This window comes from Sinocyclocheilus anshuiensis, unplaced genomic scaffold (assembly GCF_001515605.1).
Source record: "Sinocyclocheilus anshuiensis isolate Anshui unplaced genomic scaffold, SAMN03320099.WGS_v1.1 scaffold1776, whole genome shotgun sequence".
NCBI lineage: Eukaryota > Metazoa > Chordata > Actinopteri > Cypriniformes > Cyprinidae > Sinocyclocheilus > Sinocyclocheilus anshuiensis.
The window spans coordinates 47,462-66,932 of NW_015557153.1; the positions used below are offsets into that span (position 1 = coordinate 47,462).

The 19,471-nt window shown below is 37.1% G+C and overlaps 1 protein-coding gene across 6 annotated transcripts in view; it reads right to left on the reverse strand.

Moving 5' to 3' along the window:
• Positions 1 to 979: 979 nt before the first annotated feature.
• LOC107678150 (immunoglobulin-like and fibronectin type III domain-containing protein 1) overlaps positions 980 to 19,471 on the reverse strand; it is a 32,692-nt gene continuing 14,200 nt past the window's right edge. For 2 of the 6 annotated variants that reach the window (XM_016473321.1, XM_016473320.1), the window contains 23 exons: positions 19,289 to 19,428; positions 18,740 to 18,839; positions 18,565 to 18,606; positions 18,378 to 18,423; positions 17,996 to 18,179; positions 17,767 to 17,880; positions 15,696 to 15,864; positions 14,679 to 14,951; positions 13,408 to 14,271; positions 11,895 to 12,014; positions 10,395 to 10,733; positions 8,062 to 8,186; positions 7,840 to 7,984; positions 7,445 to 7,738; positions 7,034 to 7,330; positions 6,757 to 6,936; positions 6,548 to 6,676; positions 5,990 to 6,298; positions 5,791 to 5,876; positions 5,237 to 5,429; positions 3,941 to 4,237; positions 2,429 to 2,755; positions 980 to 1,450 (listed from right to left, as the gene is read on the reverse strand). In XM_016473321.1, coding sequence (XP_016328807.1) covers positions 1,446 to 1,450; positions 2,429 to 2,755; positions 3,941 to 4,237; positions 5,237 to 5,429; positions 5,791 to 5,876; positions 5,990 to 6,298; positions 6,548 to 6,676; positions 6,757 to 6,936; positions 7,034 to 7,330; positions 7,445 to 7,738; positions 7,840 to 7,984; positions 8,062 to 8,186; positions 10,395 to 10,733; positions 11,895 to 12,014; positions 13,408 to 14,271; positions 14,679 to 14,951; positions 15,696 to 15,864; positions 17,767 to 17,880; positions 17,996 to 18,179; positions 18,378 to 18,423; positions 18,565 to 18,606; positions 18,740 to 18,839; positions 19,289 to 19,428 — 4,778 coding nt within the window. In that variant the 3' untranslated portion in view covers positions 980 to 1,445. The remainder of the gene's footprint in view (positions 1,451 to 2,428; positions 2,756 to 3,940; positions 4,238 to 5,236; positions 5,430 to 5,790; positions 5,877 to 5,989; positions 6,299 to 6,547; positions 6,677 to 6,756; positions 6,937 to 7,033; positions 7,331 to 7,444; positions 7,739 to 7,839; positions 7,985 to 8,061; positions 8,187 to 10,394; positions 10,734 to 11,894; positions 12,015 to 13,407; positions 14,272 to 14,678; positions 14,952 to 15,695; positions 15,865 to 17,766; positions 17,881 to 17,995; positions 18,180 to 18,377; positions 18,424 to 18,564; positions 18,607 to 18,739; positions 18,840 to 19,288; positions 19,429 to 19,471) is intronic. The other 4 variants (XM_016473325.1, XM_016473323.1, XM_016473322.1 and 1 more) reach the window with 3 other exon arrangements.

Genomic DNA, 19,471 nt, shown 5'->3' on the forward strand with positions numbered 1-19,471 from the left:
AAAAAAAAAAGAAACTCCAGGAGTTAACATGCGGTGCAGCAGTGACAGCCAAAGGAGCAGCTTCCTTGTGATGTGAGAAAGGTAAGCTTGTGCTTCTCAGAATGATGTGCCTTGAACCTACCAACAATGATTTTATTTCTAAAAGTTGTGTATCATTTGTCATTGTAATTGTGTACCACATCAAAAGTGGGTCATATAAGACTAATCTAGCCTATATTAACAAAAATGAATGGTTCTCATTTGAAGAAAAAAGAAAACATGTTGTTTGTCGATGCTTAATGTAAATGTATGCAATAGTTTTGGAGATAAATTATTCTAAATGATTCATGGGTTACATAAATATTTAACTGGCCAAGACAAATCCCATGCTTGTTGGATACGAGTTTGAAGTTACATTGGTATGGTCAGGCCAGGACGTTATGGCCCATATATGAATCAGAAGAGACGGAAAGGTCATAAATCATCATGATATAGTGACTCTTAAGTCTGACATATACACATGAGCATGCCACAGGAGAACTATACTGATGTTACATGTGCTGGACCCTGTCAGGCCATTTAAAAAATGTATTGGCATGCAGTAAAATAGTCCAAATATAACAAGGACAGCATGTTCAGGCTTTACTTATAAGTGAGACTTTATGGTGTCATCAGTATGCATTCATATGGAACTTCTGTATAATATTTCTCTCGCTTTGTCTGTTTCTGAATGGATGTGTTCAGAAACACAGCTCTTGAGAATTGTAGGAGCACAGGATCATGGATTAATAATCGGATCATTGTGCTTTGAATTAATACGCAGAGTAATGGATTTGTAATGATAAGGTACAATAACAGTCGATACACAAGTGCACTGTTCAAAGAACCTCAATATTTTATTTACACCAAACCATTTTTGTTGATAAACGATATCTGAAGAAGCTAAATATTCTTTTATACTTTAGCATTTCCAGACAAGCAAAAAGAAAAAAATGGATGTGAGAAATCAGCACTTTTTTGTGTGTGTACTTGAATTTGTGAAAGAGCAGGGTACATACACAAAAGCCAAGAATAAATAAAGTAATAAATTAAATTGTGTACAAATACAATACCCCCCCCCAAACCTGAACTAAGATGAAGTAAAATCATTGCCAAACAGGATTAGGTAAGCATGGCGTATTAGCATCAGCCACCCAAGCAGCACAACACAGAGTTTTTTCTTTATGTTTTCAGATTTTTGTGCTATTCAACACAATAAGACAATATGAAGTTTTTCACATGCATTTGATTCCACCGTTTCTGTCTCATAAGGCCACACAGTGCGCAGTATTTCCATGAGCCATCTTTCTGCAAAAATAATCAATGCTGTAGTTCTACAAAGGTACTAAAAAAAAAAAAAAAAAAAAAAAAAGATTTGCACAATGATTTGTAAGCAGTTTTTTTGACATCCTCCCCACGTCAAGGTTTTATTCTGAAAAACAAAGAAAATATGATTAAGGTGTTTATTTGCAGTTTTATGTATGAAATGTTCTAAACTCTCTGAATTTACTTTGAGTAACTTTTATGACTTTTTAACATGCTTAAATGTTTGAAACCAAGTTATTCTAAGGATTTCTGAAGATATACTCAGAAATATATTTAGAAACATTATACATCAAATAGCTAGTTAGTGATGCATTGGAAGAATGTTCTGTACAACTGGATTCAGAGGCATTTAGATGTTTTCATTCTGTCCCATTAGTTACATTAGTTGATGCATTAACTAACAATTACCAATACATTTGTTATAGTAATCTTTATTAATGTTAATTAATTATTAATAATTTTAAATACTAATGAATAGCATTATACCGCATTTAGCTGCATATAGTGTTGCATTGGTAGGATGCCTTGTTAAATTGGATTCAGAAGATTTAGATGCATTTAGAAGTTTTCATTTAGTCATTTAATAACTTTTCTGAGTGGCATTTGCTGAGTTTCCCAATATTACTGCAGATCAACCTGTATTTGGATGCATTGACACTGGTTTCTCAAACCAGCACACAGAATGCTTGTTAGTAAAATGTATGTGCATTGTTACTGTTAGGTCCAAAGGCCACAGTGGTTGCCAGGATCTTCAGGAGTTTGTCTCCACAACATTAAAATAGTTTGAAAATGCTGCTGAATATGTAAAATTATGTTATCTTGTCAAGTCACTGGAAGTTATTAAGCATTACTGAATATTGTGAAAAAATGTTGACGCTTTGGTAGTTTCATGAAGGTTCAGTTTTTTAACACTAAAAAAGGTCTGAGAATTTATATATGGTTTTACATAGCAAATAAGTAGATGATGTTGTGGGGAAACTTGCTTAGAGTTAAAGTACGACTTCTAAAATTGTACTTAGCGCTTTGGGAAACCCAGTTGTCATCAGGTGCTTAATGGTGTAAATTTCTTCATGTAGAACCTTACCTCTCACTGCGAGATTGGTGGTGCACTCTGCTCTTCCCAGTGAGCTCTCAGCTATGACTTTATACTCTCCCATGTCTTTGGCTCCAACCCTGAGAATGAGCATGGAGCACACTCCACAGGTGTTAGTGATGTAGTAGTTGGTGTCAGTGTTGAGGCTGACATTGTTGCGGTACCAGGTGACATGGGGTGTGGGTTTGCCCCTCACGGCACAGTTCATGTAGCACTCGTAGCCTTGTGGGGCTGTGTGGATTTTCAGGGGAACCATAAACCTCGGAGGACTCTCCAAGTTGCAGGTCTTGGACTCTGGGATGTTCAGTGTGAATTTTTCTGCAATAATTGAAGGAGCCTGGTTAAAAATCAGTTGATTAAGGTTGTGTACTTGACATGTCGGTGAGTGGGTGGGTCCCTGAAGGGTCACAGTTTGGTGCATGTGTTGGCAGGGTGTCCACAGTAAACAGACACCCCCTAGTGGCAGAACGTGCAAAGGCCAGATACAGTCTAAATCAGTGGTTCTCAACTGATAGGTCGCAATCCAAAAATGGGTTACAGGTCTGATGGACCTGCGATAGCAGATACTAACCATATAATGTAACCAAGTACATTTTGGGTAAAAATCACTTCCAATATCATTTGTTGCTGAAAGATATTCAATCAAATTCATCTGTCACTTGGGAATATTACTAACATATTAGTATATTATCATGGTAACAATACAACTAGGTCCCATTAACGCATTAACTAACAATTAGTAATACTTTTGTTACAGTATTTATTAATCTTTGTTAATGTTTAATAAAAAAACACAACCGTTCATTGTTAGTTTATGTTAGTTCAGGTCCATTATATAACATTAACAGATACAAGTTTTGATTTTTATTAATGTGTTAATAAATGTTGAAATTAATTAAGATTAATAAATGCTTTAGACATGTTTTTATTGTTAGCTAACTTTAACTTTTGTAGTTAACTGATGTTAAACATTGGAATTGGTAAGCGTTACAAATAATATAATATTTGGCCCAGTGTGTAGGCTTTGCACATTGCAGTTCGTGGTAATATTAATACATTTCATGTTTGATTTTCACGGCTTTTTGTTACGTTTATATATGAACATAATATATAATTTTGACACTGTGTCGGGTCACCACTTGATGCACAAATTTGGGTGTTGAAGCAAAAACCAGTTGAAAACCACTGTTTTCATTCAGTTTGTGAAATATTTATCATCATAAACCAGTTTATAATAGGTTGTGTCTGTTTACATTTGAGTCCAAATAGCTGACTCCACCCACCCACTGAGATGTTATTCATTTACACTGTGTAATACATCTGTTTCAATTTGCACTTAGATGCTATGTATTGCTGTTTATACTTAATGCAAACAGTATCTACAATTATACCACGTAGCATAAATATCATCCACCATTTTCAGTAAATAGCCGCTGGCTTTACAAAAGGACTGAATAGGAATAATGCTAGTAGCTCGAATCACCATACCCCAATATCACAAACCTTTCTTGCATGTGATTAGCCATTTTGGTGACTCCGAAGGGGCAGACAGGCCAATGTCATTTTTGGAGTACACACGGAACTGGTATTCTCTCCCTGGCATGATGTTACAGGCTGTGAAACGGTTGTTGAAGATACGGTCTGCTACAGTGTGCCAGGTCCTCTTGCTCGAGTCTCTCTTGGTCACCATGTAATGCAGGCGATCATCACGTTTCTCGTCTGGGGATGGTTCCCAGGAAACTGTCACCGTGCCCGGAACATTCTCATCCAACTCTATGGGGCCTGGGGGCTTTGGCTCATCTACACCAAAACAATCAGTCGTAGTTCATCAGGACTGGCGGATCAAGGCTATTACATGTACATTCCTCTACAGACCAAGTGTGGTTTAGTATATTGTTTTTATAACTATCTATAAATCTACACTGCCATTCAAATAAAAAAAAAAAAAATTAATTAATACTTTTTATCAGCAAGGATGCATTAAATTAATCAAAAGTGACAGTAAAGATTTTTCAAATAAATGTTCTTTTGAACAGTTTCTGCAAAAATATTAAGCAGCACAACTGTTTTCAGTATTGATAATAATTAGAAAAATGTATTGCATACAAAATTGGCATATTTGAATGATTTCTGAAAGATCATGTGACACTAAAGACTGGAGTAATGGCTGAAAATTCAGCTTTGCCATCATGGGAATAAATAGCATTTTTAATTATACTAAAATAGGAAAACAAATAAATAATTGTAATAAAAATTTTTACTGTTTTTACTGTATTCAAATAAATGCAGCCTTGGTGACTTTTGAACGGTAGTGAACATTTCTCTTTGTGTTTTTTTTTTTTTTTTTTTAGTTTGTTAAAAGAAATCAAAAGCCAGAGGAGGTTATTCTCTTTTTGCAATGCCATTGGACCAACTAGTTAGCTACAGAAAATGCTCGTTTTTTTTTTTTTTTTTTACCTTTTTTTTTTGTTTTTTTTTTTTTTTTTTTGAGTTAGTTAAAATACTTTTCTACAGTCCCAGCTTAATATGTTGAGACTATAAGTTATTCATAAAATGATTTCACCAAAAAAGTACTAACAAAACATTGCTCTGTTTAAAAATTCCGACCAGCCCAACATATCAACATGGCGTGAGATGGGGGTGTAGCTATGTTTTTCAACCAGACAGACTGGGACTATTTAGGAAAACATATTTGAAAACATTTTTTCAATTCTATTTGGTGATGCTACAGTCAATAATTTAAGATGGTATCTTTGATAATAACAGATTCACAGACATACACTGGTTTCCTTATTTTACCTGTAACTCTAATCTCAATACTGAAGGTCTCTTGTCCCACAACGTTCTTGACTATGATGGTATAGATTCCTGTATCGGAGCGATCTGCAGATGGGATCAGGATCTGAGAACCTCCCTCAGCATTGCTAATAGTGGCACGTTTGGACACAGGGATACCATCTTTAAGCCAGATGACATCAGGCCATGGGGAAGCCTGTGAAAAGTTAATATAGGACAAGTATTGGACATGTGGCCAGTGCAAAATATAGTTTTAATGAGGGGAGTAGGAATGATCTGAAAAGTGTATGAGAAGGGAGCACGTTATAGCCTGGCTCATGAATATTAATTATGGGACATATTATTCAGCTAGTAGTCCTAAATGATTTGCTGAAGTCAGCACTACATTTTTGATCAAGGAATCGAGGAGGGGCAACAGGAGTCTGGTTATATTTCAGACCTTCACACGGCAGGTAGTATATAATGATTGTCTCCCAAAAAGTGACAAACTTTATGTGATAAAAGTTCTAAACCCCTGGTTTGGTCTCTAATAGTATGGTTTTAGTATTGCCTATTACCTCAAAGTTGATGTTGAATCTTGCAGAATTTCCAGCTCTGACCACCATGAAGCTCTTGATCTTAGAATCCGTGAATCTCGGTCTCACTAAGAAAAACAAAACCTTGATTTAATGATGTGGCATATCCAGTTCAGTTTTTGAAAATGAGAGGTAGTTTTTTAATTTTATGGCCTTTCTGAACATAGATGAGATGATTCACCTGGAGGAGGCATAGCCAAGATATAGTTGTTCAGCTCCTCTGGCTCACCCTCTCCACCTTCATTGACGGCGATCACTCTAACCCAATACATGGCCATTGATTTCAGTCCCTTTACAGTGTAAGAGGTCATGGTAATGGGATTTGTGATGCATCGATCCCATTCGGTGTTCTCAGCAGGCCTGACATCCACAAAGTATCCCTTGGCCTCATCCTGAACACCAGGCTCTTCTTTTGGTTTAGTCCAAGACAAGGATAAGGTAGTGTAGGTGGAGTCTGTCACTTTAAGGTCAATGACTTTACCAGGGGGTTCTAACAGGAAATTGAGATGAAAGCATTTGCATGAGAAAACGTTGAACGAGAAAATAGGGAGAAGTGCAAGAGGAGTTCAAATTAGCTTGTTATTTTGAAGCCCAGAAAATTCTGACCTAAATCTGTTATTTTTGCATATCTATGAGGGGAGGCCATGGTTCATTTTTTGAAATGTACAGCTTTGGGAATACTTATGCTGAATTCCTCTTCTCTTTTTGAAGATAATGAGCAACCTGAGAAATTACTCACTTTTGGGATCTCTTGCAAACACAAATTCTGAGGGGTTACTTGGTTCACCAGCTCCAGATATGTTGATGGCGGACACACGGAACTCATACTCCATTCCTTCAACTACATCTTTTACAGGATATTTCTTTGCTGTGGATGGCAATTGAGAAGTAAACATTACTAGCAGACAGTACTTTAAAGTAACTTGTGTAAAAATGTGAGATACAAACCTTGGATTGGCTGGTCTGGTGGATTGACTTGGCCCCACAAGTTGCTGCCCTTCTTGCGTTTCTCTAAGTTATAACCCAAAATACTGGTTCCTCCAGTGTTGGTCGGAGGACTCCATGTCAGGTTAATGCAGTCTTTGAAGGCACTGGCTACTTTAGGAGCAGATGGCTGACCAGGATATGCTGAAAAGTAAGACATTTCATAGGTTCATATTAAGACAAGTCTGGATGGCAACTGACTAGCACAAGGCTACTTTGAGAGATTTTTTTAGTAAGTCACCTTTAGTGCCAGCCTGCACATCCTCAGTCTCCATCTGTTCACTGATGCCCTCATCAGTCTTGGCTCTGATACGATAACAGTATCTCCTGCCATGGTCAACATCGGTGTCTCTGTAGTGGGCTTCACCTGGGATCTGGCCTATCTTTTTCCATGTATTGCGTCCAATTTGGTTACGCTCAAGTATGTAATGTTTAATAGGGCAACCACCATTGTCTTTTGGTGGTCTCCACTTTATCTCAATGCAGTTGGCAGATGCCTCAACGATCTCCAGTGGTCCAAGTGGGGGGGTAGGTTTATCTAAATGAGGTAAAAATTTATCAGGCAAAGTGGAGTGTAATTTTATTACCAAACTGTACTACATTCTTATTAAAAATACAACCTGTTTAATTAGTTCACTTTTTTTGTACTCACCAAGTACAACTAGATTAGAAATGGCTTCAGCTGCGCCAAACTCATTTTTGACTTTGATTTTTATTTCCCCGGTGTCTTTACGCTGTAGTTTGGTGAGAAGCAGACGGCTTTCACCCTCTGAAATCTCAATCTTGCAGTGAGAGTCTGGCATGAGCTCTTCACCATCTTTGTACCACTGAACTTTGAATGGCTCACGGCCAATAAATGGAATTTTGAAGGTGGCTTTCTGATTGTGTTTGATCACAATCGGTTTTGCAAATGCTTCAATTTCCTTGTCACTGAATCTCGGTGGATCTTAAACAAAAGATCCAAAAAAAAAAAAAAAAGTATAAACGTTACATTTCGAATCATTTGCATATGCATTAGCACAAATGAGCAGATATTACAAAACAAACCTTCAACAGCAATCACGCATTCAGTTTTACGCCCATCAGCCTCAAATCGATATTTTCCAGCAAATTCGTCTGTTACTTTTGCAATTTTCAGTTTGTGAACGGCTTCCTCTTTGCTGATAGTTATACCCTCAGTGGAGGCAGTAATCTACAGAGAAATGTAAAAAATTGAGTATATGTGTATACATGCACACATACACACATCATATATACATATGTTAATACCTCATTGCCATCTTTGGACCAGACGCCATTACAGTCAGCACTGCTAAGTTTGCAGACCAGTTCAGCTGCCTCTCCCACAATGGCTTTGCAGTCTTCCAGCCCAGCAGAAAAGTGAACACCAGGATCTGCAGGTGATTTGTGAACAAAATTAGTAATTAATAATTCAAGAATGGTTATCATTTTGCTGTATTGCTGTTTGAAATGTACTCCACACACATTAACTGAGGCCTACTGTAGCAATTCTACAACAGTGAAATTGTACACTTACAGTAGTAAGTATGGGCATACATATTTAATGGGCACATGTTAAAATGCATTAACTTTCATTTAAATGTGAATGAAAGTTAGAAATTTGTCTGAAAAAAAAAATCAAGTATATCTTGCCATTGGCTTCAGTGCTGACTTCTTAGAATCCGTATCTTCTTAGAATCCATCATGATGACAAAGACCACTTATGAAGCATCTCTGAATGGCTGCTACACATTTAACCTGCCTTGTTTTGAACTGCATTGTACAGACATTCTAATAGTACATTTTCACCCTTGGGTGAAGTTGTTCAGTTGAGAGAAATCGCTGAATTAGTAGTGACTCTAATTATTTGTTAAATTCCCCACTAATGGGAAAATTATGGAAACCTTCTGGATTTGGTGATATTACCAAATAATGTTGCTGTTCTATTAGATTAATGTAAATATTCCCCCTTTTTTTTCCCCATCTTGTATTATTTGTTCTCTGGAAACTTGTGCAGATATCTGTGCAGAATTTGCTTTAAAATCTCCAGGTAAATACTGATTCAGTCACTTTTTTTAGTGTTAAGGCAAAGAAACATCTTGCTGGAATGACTTCTACTTGAATTTTCAGGTCTTCTAGGACATAAAAAAATCCTTAATTTGTCTTCTCGTAATTAAAGTTCGTGAAGTCATATTTGGCTGAATTTATTAAGATCTTATAATGCCCCAGTTCCTCTGATTAATGAGCGAGGTGATTGGCCTTTAGCAAGACAAGCAAGCTTGGTGAAGACAATACAAGTGCATACTGATATACACAGACAGCAGACACACACACAGTGCATAAGAATATCTGGCACATTGCAGACTGGGTAGCTACTATTTGTTTTACACATTTATTACTGAATCTTTCAATAAAACATAGAAGTTTTCAACAAAGGTATTGGTCCTCAGTCCAATTATATAGAGATTTTTTATTTTATTTTATTTATTTAAAGGAATAGTTTACTCAGAGGTGTCCCTCCAAACCTGTATATCGTTGTTGTTGTTTGGTAAATTCAAAAATTGAATTTATAAAGGATTTTTACATAGATCTTCTATGTCAGTTCAGTCATATTGACCACAGGCTGTCAAGCACAACAAAAGCACCATAAGCACTGTGTAAACCATATGATTCTTTATACAAACAAACAAACAAATAAAGCTATAATATACTATAAAATAATTTACACACAAAAAAAATATATAAATTAAATAATAAAAAATAAAATAAAATGAAACTATTATTATTATTATTGTCTTCCAAAGAAAAAATGTACAACATACAGGTTTGGAATGGCATGAGCGTAAATACATATAAAGACAGCATTTTCCATTTTGACTGAATCATTCCTTCAATAAACAAAGTTATCCAACGCCCACTGCCATTATGTAAACATAAAACGTCCGCCTACTCGAATCAACCTAATTAAAGAGGTTATTAAAGTTACTGATTACAGCCCGCCTTGCTCAATATATCCCTCACTTATTTTGAGCTTGCTCATCAGATATGCCTTCACAAAGTTTCAACACAAACTTTATGTCCAAGAACTGCTGATATGAATATGCATATGCTTACAAAGCCTGTTCTGTGGAAACTAGGGGTATAATCTTTAAATGATGAGCAATTGGGACAATGAAACCAACTAAGTTTGTCAGTGGAAAGTTATCTAGGAAGTCCCAAGGTATTTTGTGAGATGTTTGGTCCTGCAGAAATAAGACCCAAAACACGTCCAGAATGGTTAAATTAAAGCTAAATTAAGTAAAACATTAAACAAGGACCTAAGTCCTTCAGGGATGTTGTGGCAGAGCAAGTAAATGCTTGATAACCGAATAAAGAAGTTTTCTGATTATTAATGTGCAAAAATGTCTCCATAGTCATATGAAAGACTTAATAGGAATAGGAAGTGCTTGGATAACTTTGTTTATTGTTCAGATGATGTGACTGAATTAGACCCAGATCTCCTACAAGAGATTGCACAGTTATTCCTGAGTAGTATTCTGAATGACTTTGACATCTGCATGGAAGCAATGTCATTACTTAGTGCAACTTCAAACATCTCTTACCAACAACTGTCTCCGGAACCTGTGGGCCTTGTTTTTTACGGCCCGAACGCTTGCCAGATTTAGCTGACTCATCCTTTTCATCTTCAGCTCTTTTTTCTTCCTCTGTAGCTTCAGTGCTGCCCTCTGATGGCCCTCCAGGACCTGGTGGCTTTCCGGGGCCTGGTGGGTCCCCCGAACCTGAAGCGCTGCCAGAACCTGAAGCACTAGCAGACCCCGATGGGCTCCCAGAACCTGAAGGATTTTCAGAACCTGACGGGTTTCCTGAACCTGATGGGTTACCGGAACCTGATGGATTACCGGAACCTGATGGTTTTTCTTTATCTGATGGGTTACCCCCACCTTTATTCATGCCGTTCGGTCAGTCGGTGAAGCATTTTGAAGATTGACATTAATATGATAAAGAGGTTGGAAAGAACATTTAGAATAAGAAGAAAAACACTTAAAACAAACAACATTTAAGAAAACTGTAACAAAAACTGCCACAAAAAAGCAAACCATGAACATTTTCCAAGGTTGAGTCTCTAAACGTGCTGCAGTTTTGTTGCTTTTGTGCTATGCTGGGTAATTCCATCCTCAATAAAATCTCATTGGTTAAAAAATCCTGCTCCACAAAGCTCTGTATTAAACATCAAATATTCCGATTGACTGTTACATTGTTATTTTGTTTTTGTTTTTATGTAATTACACAACAATGGAAAATGCATTAATGTTAAAAATTATATATTTTTAAAAAGTTACCAGAAACTGGAACAAAAATGCTGCATGACTCTGCTGCACAACCATTGAGAACATGATGTTTAATATACAACTATGGAGAGCTCGATATATGGCCAATGAGATATCACAGTGGGAGGGGCTACCCAGCGTAGCACCACAGACAACCAAACAATCACAACAACATTTGAAACGTTACACACTGACAGTTAAAAACACTGACAAACTAACACCACAATACAGGTACATGAACAAATAAATGACACAAACGAACAATTAAGACAGACAAACCGAGAAGCACATTAAGCTGAAAAATGTTAATTTTATGGAACATTCGATGACAGAGAAAATAAAAAAAAGTTTTCGGTTTGATGATCTCATATTATTGGAAATTACATTAGTTGTGATAATATTTTTAAGCACTCCACTGTTTTTCCCCATGTTAAAAGTATTATATATATATATATATATATATATATATATATATATATCTCTATATATATATATATATATATATATATATATATTAATCACTCTTAATCACTGAAAATTAATAATCATGCTTAATAAATCAGTGTTTATTAAAAATAAATAAATAGGTTGTTAATATTACCTGAAATGTCTTTCTCATGATCAATATATCATTCAAGTAAAAGCTATTTGTGTTACTGTTGATGTTTAATGGAAAATACACTTTTTAATTTAGTAAACTATTTAGTTTCTGTAATCACTGCACAGGAGTTTAATACAGATGAGCTGGATTTAGTGTTCATCCCACACTCTTACCAGTCACTGTGTCTGGTATCAGTGGGCCTTGTCTTACACGAGTACAGCCCTCGGCTTCCCCTTCCTTTTTACAACGCTCCATGCTCACATCTGGAACTGTGCTGGGTGTGTTTGAGCTTCCTATCATGATTTTTGATGTAAAGTGTGAATTAATCAGCTCAGGATGTGGAATGCTTTGATTGTGTTGTGTGTGTATCCCGCTTGAGCTAAAACACCTCTAGGATATAGGAGTTGTGATGATTGCATTTGCATGCGCAGAATAACATCAGCTTATAAGCAAACAGAAAGTTGTGCAAGGATGTTGCACAAAACCAAAGCTCATTTACAAAACTAGATGAATGCTGACACTTCAAAATAATCAATAACAGTTTTGTAAGAAGGTATCCGTAATATAACATTTGGGAAGATAATTAAACAGGTATCAGTATAGTTGCTGTAGGAGTGTGTATGAATGAATGAGTATATACATATATAAACTGTTTACATTCACTGTACACACCAATAAATTAATACTTTTATTTAGCAAGGATGCATTAAATTGATCAAAAGTGACAGTAAAGAATTTTATTTGTTTTATAACAAACAAAATATCTATTTAAAATAAATGCTACTCTTTTGAATATTTTATTCATTAAAGAATCCTGAAAAAGGAATCACAAAAATATTAAAGTCTGTGTAAAAGCAATTCAGAGAATTGCTTCTAAACACATTATAAATGTTAGAAATGTATTGCTGAAACACGTTACAAAGACTCTGAACTATGTAGTACTGAAATGTGGAGTTAAATAGTTTTTCATCATTTTTGTTTCAGGATTTTTTGGGCAAGGCTGAAATCATGTCTCGATTAAGTACCGTGAGAGCTATAGAGAGCAGACGACTTTGCTTGCTTTCGAATCACTCTCACGGTGCTTTGATGCCATACACCGATCGGCTGTTTTAAGTCGAACACACCTAATAACTAGAGTGCATTAGCATCAGTGGTTTGTCCACTCAATCGCTAGTTAGACAACTGTCATTACCGTTAGTTACTACAGCCTACAGGTTGCTAACTAGCTATGCCTTTGCCACGTAAATGCATATTACCTGGTTGCGATAATTTACAAAACAGCTTTTTATTGCTTTACACGGACTTTAAGCAGCAAACAACAGTGATAATCATAAGAAATGTTTATTATTATTGTTATTATTATTATTTAAAATTGCAATTATTATTATATTTGAAATTGTAATAATATTTTATAATTTTGATCAAATAAATGCAGCATTGGTCAGCATAAGATAGTTCTTTAAAAAACATAAAAAAAATCTTACTTTTAATGGCATTGTTTTTTGTATATACAAAACTGTATATGTACTGTATGAAAGTTTGGCTTGCTTTGCTAGACTGTATGTTTTCTGTAAGAACCAAACACTGCTGCAATGTTACAGTACATATTTTTAAAATTAGAGATAAAAGTGAGAAGTAATTTGTATAGAATAGATAAATTTAACGTCTCCTTGTATAATTTCTTACCTACGACATTCTCTGGTACAAGAGGTCCTGCTCTTTGACGCTTCTTGTCTCTTCCATCTCCTCCCTCTCCTCCCTCGCCACCGCTTCCTCCAGAACCATCAGCTCCTCCAGCCCCACCCGCAGCTCCAGCTCCTCCAGCCCCACCGGCTCCTCCAGCTCCATCAGCTCCTCCGGCTCCTTCAGCTCCATCAGCTCCACCAGCACCTCCGGCTCCACCGGCTCCTCCAGCTCCACCAGCACCTCCAGCTCCATCAGCCCCTCCGGCTCCTCTGGCTCCACCAGCTTCTCCAGTACCTGTAGCTCCTGCAGCCATTACTGCTCCTACCACCGCTGCAGCACCACCTCCAACTCCACCTGCAGCTTCAGCCTTCCCAAGACTTGCTGCCGCAACAGCTGCCTGTGCAGTCATCACAGCAGCTTGCTCAGCATTCAGACCTTCACTTAAGGCCTTAAGTTCAGCCTGCTTCCTGGCCTCCTCCTCAGCACTGGCTTTGGCTTTAGCTGCTGCAGCCCATGCAGCTGCTTCTGCTGTGGCTTTAGCTTCAGCCTCAGATTTTCCTTTGGCTTTAGCTGCGGCAAGAGCGTCCTGTGCAGCTTTAGCAGCAGCTGCGGCCGCGGCAGCTGCTGCTGCCTGTGCTGCTGCTTTTGCTGCTTCGGCTTCAGCTGCAGCTCGGGCTTTAGCTTCAGCTTCTGCTGCCTCTCTTTCAGCCTGGAGTTTCTTAGCAGCCTCCAAAGCTTCTGCTATCTCCTTCTTGTTCCTCTCTGCCTGCTCAGCAGCAACCTTCAGCAAGTCTTCACCACCACCACCTGCCTGAGTGGTTTTACGGGCTTTCTTCTTCCCCTTTGTTGCAGGGTCTTTGTCAGCTTTTGTGGAAACAATATTACAAACAGATTCAGATAGTGCTTATTGAATTGAAGGATGTTAATACAATTACAGGATGTAGTACAATTGTTTAAAATAAAAAGAATGCATTACAGAAGTAAAACATGATATATTGACTTTAAAGTCATAGTTTGTAATGTTTTTATTTTTTTTAACTTTTTTAAAAATTGAAAAAATAGGTCAATGGGGACCAGAAACTGTTTAATTACCAACATTCTTCAAAATATCTTCTCTTGTGTTCAGCAGAAAAAAAGAAATTCATACAGGTATTGTAAATGTGATGTGCAAATATATGTGCAATTAATTTAATTAATCATCATGATGTATTTAATTTGATTACGTTTCATTCATTGACATAACTTATTTCTACTAAAAAAGTTGTACTTACCTTCTACAATCAGCCAAGCACTGCAAGACTTAATGCCGGCTATAGCAGCATAGATTCCAGCATCCAAAGGCATACAATCAACAATTCTCAGACGGTGGATCAGTTTATCTTCTGAACACGTAATCTCAAATTTGTCATTGTTAAAGAGAGGTGTATTTTTTAGGGTCCAAACCATCTTACTAATGGGCTGAGTTAAAACACACTCAAAGATGGCATCCTCTCTCTCTTGGGCCGTCACCTCCTTAATCTTCAGGGCAAAGTCCACGGGGGGAACTGTGTTAAATATGGATAAACACACCTCAGTCAATGACATTATGCATTCTGTAAAAGCACTGCTGAAAAGACCTGGTTTTGAATGCTGGTGTCTCCAATAGGCTTCTTAACTAGCGTCTTAACAACACAACTTGCTTTATTTTCAATGGAAATATGTGTATCTGTGTACACGTATAAAAGCAAAAGGCAATTTATATTAGCAGACCAGAAACATCACATGCCGACTTTGATGTAACTGTCCGATGTGCAACCAAACAGATGCTTCCAGTGTAGACAGCTGCAACTGTGTCTGTGGTTTTCTGTTAGTTTTCCTTTGACCTAGTTTTCCTTAGTTGTCTTAATTACGTCATTCTGTTCCGTTTTATTAATTATCTCAGTCCCATTGTTTGAATACCCTTATATGTTCCTTCTAGTCTCTGTCTGTCTTGGTTTGCATTTATGTTTGGTTGTGGTTTACTAGGTCTCCTGTGTATTCTACATTAAATCCCTGATTCTTAAAATTTTTCTTCGTTGTGCGCTTTTGTGACAATCGAACCGTGACAACAGCTTTATTGATTATAATGGGATCGATTTAGTTTTGGGGCATAATGGCGCATAGCTCACATCCAGTGTAGATGTGCATTTATGTTGGTTAACCAGCTTTGGAGAAACTCCAAGGCAACGTAGACAGGCATGGGAATTCGTGTTGGTCATTTCAGCAGGAGGTTAACTGAGAAACAGACAAATGTGCTGTAAAAAACCTACCCTTGAAATCCGTTGAAAAGATATTGACACCCTCAACATCCACTTGATAGATTCCGGCATCTTCTAGATTGAGATTCTTAACAGTGAAGATATACTTCTTGCCAACTTGTTTTAGACAGTGCTTCAATTCGCCTTCAACATCTTTGCTGTATGGAATCATGACACCGTCCTGAACAAAAGGGAAAGAGTAACTGTGATAACTGTTCATGATGCACATAGAAAAATAAGACAAAAAAACATATTAAACAGGCCCGTTTCTAGACATAGGCAAGCTAGACGGTTGCCTAGGGTGCCACCAGCAGGAGGGGGCGCCAATGAGCGCACATACTGGCACTACATTTTAGCAGGCTTGGGATAAAGTGTGGCACCGCCAACCTGAAATATGATGGCCGCCCCCACGGGATCCCCCAACATAATTGGGCTAGAGTGCTGTTAATCTGATGATGCCTGTATGCCATTGGATCAGAGCGCTGTCAATTGCTGCCGGATTGTTGCATGCAAAGTTTGCATTTGGAGCGCTCAACCACACCGTTAGATCAATGAGCGCTGTCAATTGCTGCCGGATTGTTGCATGCAAAGTTTGCATTTAGAGCACTCAACAACACTGTTAGATCAATGGGTTCTGTCAGTGCTTTGGCAAAGTAACGCTTTTTTTTTAAGTTCAAAGGCCAATTTAAAATATAAGTACAGTAAAAACGTACACAAAATTAGTATTTTGTTAAGGCAGTATTTGTGGCAGTCGAGAAATTATGCTACATAATTGGTCCAAAAGGTGTGCGTTTTTGCACCAATGCATTGTTAAATGATCGGTGTGTTGCGTAATAAATTCAAAATATTAGTATAGTAAAATTAGCTAATTCACAAGATCAACACATCCTTTATTAAACCGCTTTGTTGAATTTAATGCATCCTTACGGAAGTGTTGAAATGCTGAATCAATTCATTCACTTCTAACAGTGCTTAATGGGAGCAACGTCATACGCAGGGGGCAGAGCGTTGCGTTAAAGGGGAAGTTCATTCGCCAGTGAGTAAAAAGGGAATAAGTAGCTGCATTCTGATTACTTTTATGTGACTGATCAAGCTTTTTTATGTAGTTTGGGGTAACTAAGGGTTTTATAGGTTTGACTGAAATAATAATGGAAAAAACAGACACTTTAAATCAACGTTTCAAACAACAACAACTGAACAAAAAAAAGAAGAAGAAAAAGATTTCTCCTAGGGCGTCAAAATGGCTAGAAACGGCCCTACCTTTAAGACTGGTGCTCATAATAGTGCTGGCTGAATAGGTAGCACAAGTGCAGTATCTTTTGTGTGGCCTATATAAAACAGGCTTTTCATTTGCAAAATATTCAATGTCAAAGTCATGTACTGAAACGATAAAATCAAACTTCATAGCCATATGCAAATGCATGTTAACTAATCATCTTTGTTTGTTATGTGGTTATTGTGGTCTAATATATCATTACCCAGCTAAACAAATTGTAGTCATAATAAGTCATAATAATTGAATACATTTCCGGCTGGGTGAATTCAGTCTAATGGTAAGACGCCACCTACTATACTGAAGCGTGAAGCACTGGATGGAGCGCAATTATGTTCGCCATGATTTTACTGTTAAAATGTCTTAAATATTGGGGTGCTTTTTCAGATATTATTGTAAATGAACCAGGGTTATTATAGTTAACTAAAATAAAAATCATAAAAAAATTACTTGAAATAAAATAAACATTAACCGAAATAAAATAGAAAAAAACTTAAACATATTTTTTTATTTCAGCTAGTTGCCAAAGCAATATTTCTCATATTCATTTAGTTTAACTTATACTAAAATTACAAATTACAATAAAATTACTAAAACTTTAAAATTCAAAAATTAATTAAAAAGAATTATAATAGTATCTCAATGATACTGAAATAATACTGATGGGAACCAGTTGTGGCTGTTTGTCGATTATCACAGACGATGAGAGCTCAGTGAGAGCCACTGATTGTGTGTAACTAGCATTGATCTAATGTACCTGTCACACCTTTTTTCATTGGTATTTTACATCCTCTGATTCACAGTTCTCACCTTATACAGAAAAATGCGACTGTTGGGGTCTTTGAGCTCCATTTCCAGTTCAAAGGTTGCACCCTCCTCAGATTTCACCTCAATGGGCTTGAGATTACTGAGATGTTGGATGAACTAAATCAGTGAGACAAACAGTACATAACAATTGGTCTCCAGATTTGTGCATCCAGTCATGAACACGTGAAAGCAATTCTTTGAGAAACCTTCTATCATTTTGGCAGCTCTTTACCTGTGCCTGCTCCTCTTCTCTTTCCTTCGTCATCTCGACCAATTTCTTCAGCATGCCACGGAAATCAGTGATGCCATACTCGATGCAAATGTGTTCATAGTCTTTCTTCTCAGCACTCAGCAGTAATTCCCACACAGAGTCGTCAATGTCACCTTCCTTTTTCTCCTCAGCTTTTTTGCCAACACTTTAAGAAGATTGTAATGACAAATATGAACTTCAGGCCAAATGCTAGCATTTAACTGGGTTAATGTGACTGATGTTTTCATATGAGATGGGCTAATTAACTATGGCAAGATTCAGACGTACAAATAGAGCCTAATGTGAAACTGCACTGCTGATGACAGGGCATTAATGTGTAATGTAATGGAAACAAATGTCTCACCTTCTCCTGAGCCTCTTTCTAAACTCTGTAGGGTCACCTGCTGTAGCTGCAAAATGCAATTAACAAACAGAAGAAAGTTAATGCTTGTGTGTGCCATATTCAATGTCACAAGTATCCCATTAAATCTTTTTCCTGTATGATGAACTGAAGAAAATCAGCTACCAAAATGTTGTTACAATTATCTTACTTCCTTCAGCCTTTTGCATTTCTTTGTCCTTTTTGAATCCAACTGAAAAGAAAAAGAAAATATTGTGTTTGCAGCTATTTTCTAGTATTAGTTCTACTTTTTGTGTGGATAGAATAAGAACTTAGTAATGAAAGTAACACATAAACAAGTAGGCTTTTAAAGACGTGTGTCCTACCTTCAATGACATTTAGGACAACAGTGCAAACAGCTTTTCCATATTCATTTGAGGCATAGCATTTGTAAGTGTCAGCTTCATCACCACTGACTTTAGGTATCTGCAAAATTAAATGATCAGAAAAATAGGTTGGGTTGGTGAATCTTGGGTAATAATTCGGAAAAGAGGTTGATAATGAAATGAACAATTAAGGGTGAAGTGTGTAATGTTTGAGCTGCCAAAGAGAATAATAATGACTGATTCCAAACAGATTTCTTGACCACTCCCCCCACCCTCTCCCATTTGGTCAGCAACCAGGAAGTCCTGTCCCAAAATTGTGCCATTGGTTGTGACAATGTTGCTGTGTTGGGCTGCTCAAACAACTGAAGCAAGCAATGCTCTGACGGTACAGGGCAACAGAGTTTGCACTTTCTGCGGGAATCATCCTACTTAGACAGTCTCTTCACATTAATCTGGGATATGAGAAGGTATTTTAAAATTAAACCATTACACACTTCACCTTAAATGTTAAGTAGAGGATTAAAAGTGAGGCTAAAAGCCTGTGCATACCTCCAAAGTGTGTTCATTAGTTGTGGGGTCATATTTGTTCTGGAACTTTTGTGGATTATTCATTTCACCTTTTGCTCTATGCCAGGTTACAGTGGGTGCTGGGTTTCCAATCACTTTGGCTTTAAAAATGGCTAGTTTTCCTGATTCACGAAAATGAAAGTTGTTATAGACTTGAGAAATATA